Genomic DNA, 15306 nt, shown 5'->3' with positions numbered 1-15306 from the left:
AGAGACAGATATTAGATGATAGTTCTCCAGGGTCCTTCAAGTTATCTCAACAGAACTGTGATAAGAGAAACAAGTCCTGCCTCTGTCTCTCTGGTTCCTGCCTTGAGCTATATTCTTCTTGCTTCTGTACATAATCTCATTGCTATTCGACATGCTATGACACACCAGGGTTTGTCCTCACCACAGAGCTAGCTCAGTGCTACATGGAATCTTAAAAGCCTGAACTAAATAAGCTTTATTTGTAATGTTTGCCTGTTTCTGGTGTTTCATTCTGGCAATAAATCATGACATATCGCAGTGATTTGCAAGTAGGTACTGTTTCTTGGCTGTTTCCTTGTATTTCTGATAGCTTGAAATTGTTTGAATCTCATCAAAAATAACCACACAAAAGAGGCTTTATATATAGAGAAAGAATCTTTCAATTAGCACTTTCTTGAAAGCACTGGCCTAGACAGTTTTTCCCAAATGCAAAACCTCTTAATATTTCAAGGTGGCCTGGTTATGCTGCGTTCTTTAAATGAATAAATTAAGGATCAAGGGCTTCTTATTTAGCAGGAAAGTCATGAATCTTAACCTTAGCTACACGCTAGTGTAGTGGGAGATTTTAAATATTATTAATGTCATGCTGTAGGCCAAAACTGTTCAATTACTATCTCTAGGGACAGAAACCAGCATATTTCCTAAAGTCCCTCATCTGTTGTTTTAGGTAAAGTCAGTGAGGTGGTAGCATCAGGTCAGCAGAGAGGTTTGGAAGTGTTTTGCTGTGACAGACCAGGCTGCAACTAGTAGATCATCAGCTCTGAGATGGAACTAGTACTGTGTGGTCAAAGAAATCCAGATGATGGCTCAAATCTTAGAAACTCTGATATAGATTACCACCTATTTCCCACTCAGTGCCTTTTCCAGCCCTCCTGTCAGGCAAGCACAGATAATATTAAAAAATAATGAAACAACAACAAAAACCAAAAAGCTATTTAGACAGTAGGACTATTAAATTTATACAACTGTTTTCTAAGTTATGTTTCCAGTGAAAATATTTTAGAGATATTTCTTCCTCATTAATTTCACAGGTGTTTAGGAAATTTCCATGTCATATTCAGTTTAAAAGAATACAGAGTACTGTAAAAAATACAAAGATGTTCAAGGTGAGTTCCTCAGGTGCAGGATTTTCCATCTCTTTCTAAAGTCAAAACTAGTGAAAGTAAAACAGAGAAAGCAAATCAATGGATAGGCTTGCAGTTATGTTCGAAGTGGTAGAACTCTGTAGTCATGTACAAAGTAGTGGAACTCACTGGAAATGGGATGGGTGGCAGCCTTTGCATGCAGTAGAATCAAATTCTTCCCTGAAGAACATTCTGCTAAATTATGTGCTCATAAATGTGCAGAAGCAAATGCTGGAACTTTGCCCATTTTCTTCATTACATGCTTCTTCACCTTTATCTACCTTTTCTTCACGGTTGATGCCCAGAATTGCTTAAATAAACAAATGAATGGTTATTATTAGGTAATAAGACTGGAGAATTAGAAAAATAAAAATCAGGTGAAAGAGTAAACTCAGGTTAAAAGGAAAAGACAATTTTGAATTTGAAGTAGAGGTAGAATCCTTTGGCGATGATTAGGGTTATGATGTCTTTAATTTTTTTGTTTAATGTGAGGTGTGTGTCTGTGTGTGTGTATATGTTTGTGTAGATCTGCAGCAGGCTTTTTCTTGGACTGCCAGCCCCTAAATCATGACACAGAGATTTATTATTATTTATGAAAACTTGGCCTTAGCTCAGTCCTGTTCCTAACTAGCTCTTATAACTTAAACTAACCCATTTATATTTATCTATGTCCTTTTATGTGGCTCAGTTCTTTACTCTGTACTGTCTGTTCTGCTTCTTCAAAATCTGGCTGGCAACCCTGCAGTTCTTCCCAGAGCCCTCTCTGTACAGAAGTCCCTGCTATACCTTTTGTCTAGCTATTGGCTATTTAGCTTTGTATTAAACCAATCACAATAACACATCTTCACACAATGTAAAGGAATATTCCACCACAGAGGTCAGAGAATGATTTTAATGAGTTGGTTTTCTTCATCTCAGGGATCTGGGGATGGCATCCAGGTTGGTGAGCTTGTCCTGTTGAGTTATCTCACTTTCTGGGGACACAGTTTTGAAGGACTATAAGACATCCCCATAATTCTTCTGCTTAGTTTCATTTGGGTTACTGCTTGGACACCTTTTGTTCAGATCTTCACCAGTCCTTCAGGGGGTATGGATGATATGGTTATAGTTGCCAACATTGTGGTTCCTTAGGTTCAAACACATACCCATGTGTTTATCCCTGTGTCTGTCCATCACTGATTTACTCATCCTCAGTAATGCCACAAGCCTGGACTTCTCTTAGATGTCGCTCCCCCCTCCACACACACACAATACATGTGTGCCACAGGGTATACATTTGGTTTGGATTGTTGCTAGTAGTCCAGAAAGAAAGAAATTTTCTTGTATGTTTCCTGATCTCCTTCAATAATAATAATTTTTAAAAAAGTAACATAGTGGGGGTGGAGTGGGACACTGCCTTAGCCAATTAAGTATTGGGATTATAGGCATGAGCCAATAAAATTCAAGGACTAGTTGTATATACTATATTGAACTTATTTGTCTGGTAGTTTCAAAAAATCTTTAGTTATGTAATTTTTATGGTAAAATATTCTTTATAATTTCATTTTTATCATTGTATCTAAACACTTTAATCAACTATACTTCTGCATTGGAAAATTCTGTTATATATATGTGAAATATGCTTATAATTTTCTGCATTACACTTGTAGACTTCATGTTTTGTCTAAAAATTGACTAAATATTAATGAAAGCGTAAGATAGAGTACTTAGATTGAATCTGTTTATTTCTTGTACAGTGATTTAAAAGCTGTGTTACTTAAAATGGGAGGGGATAAAGATTAATAATACCAGGGAGGCTCTATTATGTTCCTTTTGCTAATTAATGTTTTTGACATGAGCTTTTTCTGCATTAATTTTTGCTTTCTTATAGAATTTAAATTGTTAAGTGTAGCTCTCTAAAAATATAAATTAATAAAAATTTATAGAATGAGGCATGAACTGTTCAAAAAATAAAAGAGACCTCCATACTTGTTCAGAATTCAGTGAGAAAGCACAGGATTTAAAAATCTTCCACAATGTTAGGAAACATAAAACTGGAACAATAACTCTTAGTTGTTCAATAACTAAGATGTTGAATCATGTTCATGTTTAGGTATGCAAGTAAGAAAATCTGTATTCCATATGTCTTAGTCAATATTCTAGTGCCATGAAAATACACCATGATCATAGCAACTCTTAGAAAGGAAAACATTTTATTGGGGCTGGATTACAATTTCAGAGGTTTAAGCCATGATTATCAGGGCGGGAAGCATGGTGGCATACAGGAAGATGTGTGTTAGGGTTTCAGTTGCTAAGACACCACATCATAATGAAAAATGCATTCAGTCCAACTTGAAAAGTCCTCATGCATAGTCTATAACAGTCTCAACACTGTTTAAAATCCCAAAGTTCAAAGACTCTTTGGAGACTTATAACAATCTCTTAACTGTAATCCTCTGTAAATTGAAATAAAAACAATATCACATACTTTCAATACACAATGGCACACGGTAGGCATTACCATTCCAAAAGGAAAGAAAGAGAGCAGAGTGAAGAAATACTGGACAGAAGCAAGATCAAAAACCAGCTAGGCAAACTCCAAACTTTGCATCTCTCTGTCTGATGTCAAATTTCTGTTCAGATCTCTATTCTTCAAAGCTTTGTTGACTACTACATACATTCTTCTACTTGGTCTGGTTCTACACCCTGTTAACAGTTCTCCTCAGCAGGTTTCCTACAGCTCTGGAATCTTTAAAATTTTGGATTCTTCAACAAAGTACAGACTTCATTTTCATAGTTTCACATAATAGCTTCTCTGGCTCTCCACACAGGGGCATCCCTGTCACGTTCCTGGTCTCAGCAACTTTCCTTATCCCAGGAGGGAGATTCCACATTACATTTCTTAAATCCTCTACTCCAAATCCAGAACCAAGCGGCTAAATCTATCACGTTCTCCTTCTTGCTGGGGTTGGCACATGGCCCCCTCCTTAGAATACATTTTCACCAGCTTTCTACTGTCCATGGTTTCCTTTACTGGCTCAGCTTGAATATCCTTGGGACTTGCTTTTTAGGCCAGGCTGGCCTGAAACTCAGAGGTCTGCTTGCCTCTGCCTCCCCAGTGCTAGGATTAAAAGTGCTACCACCATACCTGGTCCTAAGATTTTCTTTAATCTGTCTTCACAAACTGGAAGTTTAGGTGGGTGGGGTCGTGCCTTGCAGTTATCTCTCCCTTTACTCCAATTAGGATCAGGCTTTCCTTTAAACTTTGTAATTTCCCTGAGCACTGACTTTCACTCCACTATATGTCCTTGTGCTCCTTTTTCCCTCAAACTGTCCATTTATTTTTCATTTCTTTTTGCCATGCTTCCTACTTTTCATTACAGACCTGCATAAGCCTGACATCATTAACCATCAGACCTGCTCAATACTAGGCTACTTTTAAATCTCCACTGCCAGCAAGAGTAATCCAAAACTTTTCAACATAGACTCAGGCAGACTATATGGATGAGGGCAAAAAATAGCCACACTCTTCATCAAAATATTGCAAAACCAGTCTTTAGGCCACTTACTAACAGTCTTCTCCTATGAAACCTCTTGAGTCAGGCCACCTTGATCTATATTACTCTCAGCACTACTGTATTCCCTTTTTCTACTAGTATTGCCCATTAAGCCCCACTTAGAGTGTTCAGCTGCTTTCTTAATCCAAAGTCCACACCCAGCCTACAAGAAGCATGGCCAGCCATGTCACAATACCCCAGTCTATGGTACTAAATTCTGTCTTAATGTTTTATTACTGTGAAGAGATACCACGACCATGACAATTCTTATAAAGTTTAATTGGAGCAGATTTACAGGTTCAGAAGTTTAGTCCATTATCATCTTTTTGGGAAACATGGAAACACCACAGGCATACACGGCTGAGAGTACTACATCTGGATCAGCAGGAAACAGGAGGACAGAGCACCGGACTTGGCTTGAGCATTTGAAACCCCTAAATCCCATCACTAGTGACACACAAGTCTCCACCTACTCCACCAAGGTCATACCTCTTAACAGTGCCACTTCTTGATGACCAGTATTCAAATCTATGAGCCTATTGGGGTGGCATTCTCATTTTAACCATGACACCATATTGATTAGTATCACACTTTTATTTTTACCTGTATATATTCCCATATTATGTAGCTTATAAGAATATTCATTTAGTTTGCCTTCTGAGGCAGGATGTCATGTATCCCACACTGTCTTTGTAGCTGAGAATTCCATGATCACACTGTCTCAATTTTGTGGTCATGATAAACAACTTTTCTAACAAGTGGGCTGCATCACTAGCCTGAATATTCATCGTTTAAGAAAATATAAAAGTCAATCTATAACCATTTTCTCACTCGCAAATAAAATGTTAGTTTTCTCCAAACGAATCTTACTGGGGAAGCAAACTACTCTCAAGGGCAGGCCCCATGATCAGCAGTAGATGTCCAAGAGGCAATGAACTCAGCAGCATCTTTGGAGATTCCTTGTCTCACACAATGTCCTGTCATGCTTTAGCTTTTCCTTTTAATATTCTATGATTAGTTTTTACTTTATGTATATCAAATACACACACATATACATATACATATATTCTTCTCTTTATTTTACCTTGTAGCTCCTTTGCACATTTATGTTGGCTTCCAGTTTCGTGTTCTTATGTCCCGAGTGTGCACCTGAGTGGGTCTCTTTCTAACTTTTTGAAAAATTTTGAGAAGCTAATTTTTGTTTTAACTCATATTATATTTTCTTAGTATCCTTTAAGAAGCCTGTTTATTTATAATGAGAAACAGAAAGAGAGGGTTTGTAGATGGGAGGAGAGGCAGAAAGGAACTGAGAGGAATAAAGCATGGGGAAACCATAATGTAATCAGGATATATTCTGTGATAAAAATTTAAATCTATTTTCAATTAAAGGAAAAGGAAAAGAATAAATCACAAGAAAAAGAAAAGGAGAAAAAGAAAGAAAGAAAAGTTAAAGATAGGCAAGCTACAGTGGGGAAGGAGGAAGAAACTCTGAGCAACACACCCTCACTGTGCTTTGCATTTTTAGGAGTAGAAGTGATTTCAGGATTAGATTAGAAATGATATGAGATATAACAAGTAAATCAGGAAGGTAAATAAGGAAGTGTTATATTTCAGTAACTTTTATATTAATTAGTTGATTATATTCTCCTCTCAAAGAAAATAAAATATCTTTCTTCCACATAGACAAGAAACTCTGGTGGGCAGACCAAAACTTAGCTCAACTCGGAACCTGCAACAAAAGAGATGGAAGAAATCCCACCGTCCTGCGAAATAAGACTTCCGGGGTTGTTCACATGAAAGTATATGACAAAGAAGCACAACAAGGTATGTCCCTCTGTGGTGAATGCATGACACTGTTCGCATAAGGTGCTCTTGCTTTCACACTGCTTTCTCAAGAAAACAATCTGTCGGCTCCTATTCTAGCCGTTAGTTATGGGCTGGGGGAAGAAACCATGCCTAATACTAATGTAAACTGTCTTCACATAAGAGGCATAGTGACTTATTGGAAAGGCTTCTGTAAGATTTTTAATTTTTCATTTACCTGACATTTTTATCTAGTACTTGACTAAAAACTGCAGATTTAAAAACAATTGAATTAAAGTTTATATACTGTATAACTAGTCCAGAGATCTTTAAATGTGCCACGTTGACTAAAGAATTTCATATCGTAAAGCACAGTATTGTTTGGCCCTGCACATAGGCATTTTTGTTTCACTTGTCCATGTGGTGGGCAGTGAAATGGGATGACAACTAGCAGATGGCTTATATAGGGGGCTTGTCCCACTGCCCAGGTGGCAACTGGATTAGAGATCCAGACAGTACAGTGAGCACGTGTTAGTTCTTTCCTACTCTGTGGTACAGCATGCATGAAGTTAGCATAATCCTCTTTGAAAATGAAAATCATTCTCCACGTAATACTTCCTAAATCCTTCTCCTCCTCCTCTTCTTCAAACCATTCTCCCCATATACACACTGCTTCCTTAAATTGTTCTCTGTAGTTTCTTCCCTTATTTTGGTTTCTGCCTTGAAAATCCTTACCTTCACATACATTTCTCTTCACAGTAAATTTCAAAAATGTATTTGTACATTAAAAAAGGATTTAATTCAAATAATTTTGCATATGTATACCCAATCAGAGACAAGTAAGGGGAAGAGAGGGAACCAAGGGGCCAACTATTTCAGAAGTAGTGTATAGTATTCAAGAAGTTAGGGTTTGCTGACCATACCCATCACAAGGTACCTGAAGAGCAGTAGACAACACAAACTAGAGTGGTGACTGCCATTCTTTCAAAGATGGACATTTTGGTCTAGATTCCTTGCTAGGGTCAAAGGAAAGTATATCTTGTTTTGCAATGAAAAAAGGACTTTTTAAAATTCAATTTTGTGTGATTAATGTGCTTTTATGGTTGCAAACAAATCAACACACAGATGACTCCCTATAAAAATCCATATTCCTTCAAGAATATCTAGTCATTTTTCTTTGAATATTTTTATTCATATATATCATGTGTTTTAAACACAGTCACTCCCATACTCTATCATGATTTTTTCCTTCTCCCTTTCCCAGTAGTCCCCTTCCTTCTCCCAATCTCATTTATGTTGTCATTTTGTATGAAAGTGTAAAGAAAAACATGTGTGACTTGTCTTTCTGATTTTGGATGACTTTCCTTGCTATCCTCATCTCTAGGTATATCATTTTTCTGCAAAAGCCAAACAAGATGAAAAATATTTCACTATTCTTTATGGCTAAATAAAATTCAATGTGTTTGCGTTTGTGTGTTTTGTACTCTTATCTGTTAATAGACACATATGATTGTTTCCATAAGATGATTATTATAATAATGCTGCAATAAATATTTATGTACATGTGTCCCGGCAGTATACCTACTGAGAGTCATGTAAGGAATATACTCAGTAATTTTATGGCTTGATCACATGATAGGTCTTTTGATTCTATTGTTGACCCGCTATACTGATTATCATTATGTCACAATCAATTCATGTTCTACCAATAGTTTATGATTTTGGTTACTTAATGACTGCCATTATCTTTCTCTGATGGCTAACTATACTCAACATGTTAAGTGAAGTTGGTCAATTATACTTAATATTTTTATTAATATCTTAATTTTATTAGCCAGTTTACAGGTTAGATTGTTTGCTTTTGTATATTCACTTTTCTGATACATGGGCAATTTTTACTAGTAGCTAAAAAAACATTTTCTATATCTCAATAAACAACATACACATGGATCTTAACTCAATGGAGAATTTTTGCATAGCATATATGACATTTTGTGTTTGATCCCCACCACAGAAAAACATAAGGAAATCGATAAATAAGTATTTATTGGTATTCATATTATATAATAATACCATGTTATGTGTAATGCAATACTGGTAATGAGTAAAATATAGTAAGACATTACATATGTCCAATATAAACTTATTTATTCAGTACAAAAGTGTAAAATTGACAATACCACTATTAATTTCATCTCATAGTATACAATGAACATATTTCTGAGATGTGTCTAAACACAGTCTTGGAAAGTACAGCACGCACAGAAACAAAGGGAGTACTCAAGAAGTAGTTCCAACCAAGGTGTCTAGTTAAACATGAAGTCATTGGCCTTTCAAGACCTATGCAACACATACTTCCTGTGAAACAGCACATCATTTTTGTAGATAATGGGTCTGATAAAATTTTCAGGAGGTTGTACTTATAGATGACTTCTGATTCTGTTCTTCTTAGCTTCCCATCCCTTACCTGGGATATTTGACTCTATAGGTGCCACTGGGTGACACATGCACTATAGAAGTGACTGGCCCAGTGATAGCACACAATTGCACTGTTATCACTGGAAACGCTGATGGCAGCATCTGTTTGAAAGACAATGCCATTAACAGAATCACTGTTGGTAGCTTGAAAGCTTCATTAGAATGAAATATGAGCAATTTAAGGCTCTTTAAGGTGTTAACATTATTACCTCCTTGGATTTCAAAGTACAATTAACTGCCCTATTTATCATTTTTGACACAGATCACTAGAGAATTGAGGTTCTTTTAGTCAAGCGGACTTTCCAACTCTACTTGTCATTGAGGTGTGAGCTATGAACATCAATCTCACTACAAATCCTAATCCAAACTACTACTTGTAACTTGATAATGACTGCAATTTTCCCCTATTTGCCTCTTTATATATTAAATGAAAATATTGACTTAAAGTAATACAAATTTTACTACTATTTTCTGTATTTTATCTCTACAGAAGTTCTGTAAAATATATTTTGTTATTCTATAAGCGTGTTAAAACATATGACTTTAAACACATAAGTATAAAGTATATCACCAGCATTGTAGCTGCAGTATCCATTAGTAACTGCCATTCTGTTTGCAACTTTCCCCATACTTCTGCTAATATTAATATTACTTCCATATTCTCTTACCTAGGTATGTTCATTCTATTTCTTGCCTTACTTTTCTTAACGTTTTCTTCTCCCTCAGCTCTCCTCTCCAGGTGGTGTTCCCTTAAATAATGTGCTGAAATGCCACTTGCACATTTCTTCCCAGGCTTCAGTCTTTGGTGTTAGCTGAAGCAAGCATCATATAAACACATGTCTATAGACTAGCATTAAGTTAACATGTGTTCACATGCTTTCTGTAAAATTAAGTACATGCATGGTCAGTTTATAATGTCTACAAGTTGATAATGTAGTTGTCGTCTTGTTGAAAATATCAGAGATCTGAACTGTCACTTTAAGTCACCTTGAGAAAAGGGATGAGTCAGTCACCTCACTAGCTCATATAAGAGATACATGAAATTGCTTTAAAACTTCAAGTTACTTCTAAGGGGTTCAATATTGCTTAGCTATAGATAAAGAAATGAGCTGATAGTGTGCTATATCTCCTGATAATACAGATCAAGATAAGAATATTTCACACTTCATAAATGACAGAGACAGAGACAGATTCTATTGAGCAATTGAATCCTTGAATTCAGAAGGTGAGAAATAATGAAGTGGGCTGGCATTTGGAAGCTCCCATAGAGTCCTATTGATACACAGCTCACAGCAGGCTTTATGATGGTCACTGGATTTTCTGAACTTTGTAGCAGAGCTTGAACCCATTAAATGACATTGCACATTGTCCTACAACAATAAAATTGTTGTAAAAATAGGATATTTTAAGGAATTTACAGGGTGGACTGTAAGTTACTTAACTTTATGCTACAGATTTAACTAGCAAATTGTGCCTTGTGAAATCATTGGAAGATCTGTATAGAATGTCAACCTGGAATTATCTGACAAATATTTGGCATTGCCAACATTTAGTAATGAGGAGAAGTAACATGCCAATCAATTACATGATTTTTGGGCGTGTGTTTTAAAGACATTTTAGAAGAAGTATGTTCTTTGGAATACTAACCATAATGTCTTTGCTTTAAGAAGTAAATTTGAAACACACATGCACATGTAAATCCTGTCCTTTTAGAGATGAAGTTACACTTGACAGAAAGTAAATATTGCCTTTTTATGTGATCTTTCAAATTTTTTGAGGTCTCTGACAGCAGGGAATGATTTCATATTCTGAGAAAGCCATAATTTGAGAAGCTGAGATAAGAAGGTTATGTATTCTGGATCAGCTGAACATTATCTAGTGAGATCTGTTTGAACACACAAAATAAAACAGGTAGAAATTAAAGAGTTAATGAGAGTTTTCATGAAAACTCCAATTTCCTCTATTTTTCTATATGACCTTATGATGCTGTTTAATTGTTTTGAAGGGCATGATTCATTTGTATCCTTCCACTTTAAGTTATTTGAAAGACACATGTCATTTCCTATACAAGCCAGATATATCTAGAAATAAATAACATACATATTTTTGCTCACATTGTTGATGCCTACTAAGTCTCCTATGTTCTTCATTATTTTCTTTTAGACATTTGTTTTGTTTACCTTCTCTACAGGCAGCAATTCTTGTCACCTAAATAATGGCGGGTGCTCTCAGCTTTGTTTACCAACATCTGAAACTACCAGGACTTGCATGTGTACAGTAGGATATTATCTCAGGAAGAACCGCATGTCGTGCCAAGGTACATGTTCACAGGAACTTGACTATGTTGTGTTTACTGTATCTATCAATGCATGTCACACAGATTTTAGACAGCCACTGCTAGTTAATGATTAGAAAATCACAATGTCTGCCTTTAATCCCAGCACTCGGGAGGCAGAGGCAGGCGGATCTCTGTGAGTTCGAGGCTGGGCTGGACCGATAGCCTTCAAAAAAATACAGAGAAACCCTGTCTCGTAAAAACCAAAAAAAAAAAAGTCACAATGTTATATTGTAATTAGGGCAAGAGTTACACTGGTACCTCCTCACTCAGCAGAGTCTTCCTCATAGAGTAGTTTATACCAAGAGCAAGACAGAATTTGAGTTTTCCCATTATGTTTTTATGTTTCTCTTCCATTATTTCATCTACTTGCAGTCTGTGTCTGCTTGCTGTGTGTGTGTATGTGTGTGTGTGTGTGTGTATGTATGTGTGTGTGTGTTTGTGTGTGTGTGTCTGTCTGTCTGATCTTCTCATACCAAGGGCACTGATGACAGAGAAGCTTTCAGCTTCACCCACTTGTTTGCTGGGATGTGACCTCTGCTCTATAAAAACCCTCTGGGAGATTGCAGTGCACGCCAGAGTTCCAGAGCCTCAGCTCACATATATTCAGCCATGGGAACGGCAAAACTACAGAAGCTTCATGAAGCTAAGAAATACTTTCACTACTACAAATTAATATTCTGGAAATGTTATCAATGGATTGTTACATGAGATATTCATTTTGAAATTCCTTTCCTGTGTTTAGGAATAGAATCTTTTCTGATGTACTCTGTTCATGAAGGAATTCGGGGAATACCTCTTGAACCAAGCGACAAAATGGATGCTCTGATGCCTATATCAGGAACTGCATTTGCTGTGGGGATAGACTTCCATGCAGGTAAGTGGATTTCATTAATAATTCATATATAATACTCTCAAGATTCAGAAACAACAATGGCAATATGACTTTCAATCTGTACTTGGAAAATCAAGTTGGAAATGAATTACAGATGAATTTTTCAGGCTATTAAAAATTGTTCTAGTTACATTTTGACTGAAAAAAATCAAGTAAATGTTTTTGTTTTCTTTCTAAACAATTATATTTGAATGACAAGTACATTTGTATGCCATGTTTTATAATTTGTTGTTTTCTTTTTTCAAATGGTATTTTACTTTCATATAGCTATAATCCAGGTAGAAAAATTCTGATCTATTGAATCCTTAAGGTATACCCTTATTAAAATATTTTCTTAATATATAATAAATGTAATATAATTTGTATAAGTTTTAATGTAGTATGTATGGGGAGACAGAGTTGCTTTAACATGTGTTTTCACAAATAATGAAAGAAAGCATCCAAAGACCACAAAAATGCTGTGGGTGATATAAATATTTTTCTTTTTATTTAGGAACAATCATTTTACATATCAATCCCCCCATTCCCTCTCCCTTCCATCCTCCCATGGTCCCTACCAATCCCACCAACCCACCATCCACCCACTCCCAAAGGATGGTGAGGTCTTCCATGGGGGGCCATCAAAGTCTGTCACATCATTTGGGGGAGGGCCTAGGCCCTCCTCTGTGTATCTGGGCTGAAATAGTATCCCTCCATAGGGAATGGGCTCCTGAAGTCCATTTGTGCACTAGGGATAAATACAGGTTCCACTGTTAGAGTTCCCATAGACTGTCCAGGTCTCCTAACTGGCACTCACATTCACAGGTTTTGGTTCAGTCCAACCAATGCTGGTTCCACAGCTTTATCACTGTGGTCCCTGTGCTCTCACTAGGCCATGTCAACTGTTTCTGTAAGTTTCTCCAGCATGGTCTTCACTCCTTTGCTCATACCTCCTCCCTCTCTACAACTGGATTCCTTGAGTATGACTCAGTGCTTAGCCGTGGGAGCCTGGTTATGCTTCCATCAGCTACTGGATGAAGGTTCGTGCTTGTCTTTCTGTGACTGCATTACCTCACTCAGGATAGTTTTTATCAGTTCCATCCAGTTGCCTGTGAATTTCAAGAGTTCATTTTATTTTTCCGCTGAGCCATACTCCATGGTGTAAATGTACCACATTTTCTTCATCCATTCTTCACTTGAGGGGCATCTAGGTTGCTTCCAGGTTCAGGCTAATACAAAAAATGCTGTGATGAACATAGTTGAACATATGTCTTTTTTGTATGAATGTGCGTCCTTTGGGCATGTGGTGGGTGGTATAAATTACCCACAGGAAATTAGTGGTGAATATTGCTAAATGTATTGAAGCCAACAAGTTGGGATCAGTTAACTACAAAAGTCAGACACAGCAGGAATTCAACGGTTGTTCTTTCATCTCATTTATAATTTATATCCCTTATTCTACATTTAAGATTTTAAAGTTATAAAAAATTTGTAGGTCTCTAATCTTAACTAAGTTCCATGTTTCCTGAATTCATGTTTTAGAGTTAAAATGCTCACAAAGATTTCTGGTGTTTCCATAATGTAAAAAGTTATCTAATATGAAAAAGCTCATAGCTTTCTGGTTTATAATATTAAAATAAGGAATTCTTAAAAAGTATTAAAAGTAATCTTTGGGCTGGTGAGATGGCTCAGTGGTTAAGAATGAATGTTTCTCTTGCAGAGGACCCAGGTCAGTTCCAGCTGTTGCCTCACTACTCTTCCTAACTCTAGTTCCATGTGATAAAAAATCCTCTCTGATGTTCACCAGGCAGTCCTGTAGTGTACATACATGTAGACAAAACACGCATACATATGAAATAAAGATGACAAATCTTTATCATTTTGATCTTTGCTTAACATATGGACTTCTAGTAGGAAAATTGTTTTCCTCCCTTGCTGTAATATATTTTGGTCTTTGAAAATTTGGAGGATCTTCACAAATGGTTCAAAGATGATTTTTCTGTTTTCTTTCTCTATGTAATTTTATGTTTTGCTGCCCTGGAACTCACTATGTAGGCCAGGCTTCAGACTCATGGGAATTTGACATGAGTGCTGAAATTAAATGCATTTACCACTATACCTAGGAAAAAGACCCCTTTTCTTAAATATGTTATTTTGGACCAAATCCTTGATATTACATAGACACAAGTGTGTAAAGTGTATTATTTCCTGCCAGCTGCCTGGGTCCTGCCTCTGTCTATTGCCCCAAATAACGTGACACATGCGACACACTATATTAATTATGAAGCTGTTGGCCATTTGCTATGGTTTCTTAATGGCTAGTTCTGACTTAATTACCCATAATTACATATATATATATATATATGTATATCATCTTATCTTACCAAAGACACAGTCTCATGTGTCTTCTCTTCCCAGGATTTCATGGTAACTCTCTCTTGACTACATTTCCCAGAATTCTCCTCAACTGTTTGTCTCACCCATCTTGCTTCCCTATTGGCTGACAGTGCTTTATTTATTGACCGATAAAAGAAACATATACACAGAAGGACTTTCCCCATCATGTGTCCTATGTTTATTTGTTTTAAGTATTTATTTACTTATTTTAGGTTTATGTGTATAAGCCTGAATGTATGTGTGTATATGCATGTGTGAAATATTCATAGAGACAGGACTTCTGTGTACACATTGGTGTTGAAAACTGAACCCAGGTGCCCCACAACCTCAGCAAGTGCTGTTATCTACTGTACTGTTTCTACAATCTCCAAACTTCTGGAATTTTCATAAATGCTTTCTGCAAAAGGAAATTCCAGCAAGAAATACTTTATTAAGCAGTATGGCAATTCTGCCAAAAGAATATTACAATCTTTGAGCTACCATTGAGCAAACATGTTTATTGTTTATGGAAGACTTATTACCTTACATTGTATAATATACCCTGATTTTTAAACACAAGATTTTTCCTTACAATTTTATTATATGATTCATTGAGTGTAAAAATAAGAAAATTTGAACTTATAAAAACTTTTATATATACATATGCATTTTAATTTAGTACAAGGTCTCCTGTGTTGGCTCATATTTCATATTTGATTGTTTGAAAGACCCATTAATGAT

The 15306-nt window shown here is 36.2% G+C and overlaps 1 protein-coding gene across 6 annotated transcripts in view; it reads left to right on the top strand.

The window, feature by feature from the left end:
• Lrp1b (LDL receptor related protein 1B) overlaps positions 1–15306 on the top strand; it is a 1890041-nt gene that overhangs the window by 1310244 nt on the left and 564491 nt on the right. For all 6 annotated transcript variants that reach the window (XM_040745299.1, XM_040745298.1, XM_040745301.1 and 3 more), the window contains exons 33-35: positions 6383–6523; positions 11172–11297; positions 12061–12192. In XM_040745299.1, the coding sequence (XP_040601233.1) occupies positions 6383–6523; positions 11172–11297; positions 12061–12192 (399 nt within the window). The remainder of the gene's footprint in view (positions 1–6382; positions 6524–11171; positions 11298–12060; positions 12193–15306) is intronic.

This window comes from Mesocricetus auratus, unplaced genomic scaffold (genome assembly GCF_017639785.1).
Source record: "Mesocricetus auratus isolate SY011 unplaced genomic scaffold, BCM_Maur_2.0 Super-Scaffold_100004, whole genome shotgun sequence".
NCBI lineage: Eukaryota > Metazoa > Chordata > Mammalia > Rodentia > Cricetidae > Mesocricetus > Mesocricetus auratus.
This window is presented reverse-complemented; position numbering and strand designations above follow the sequence as displayed.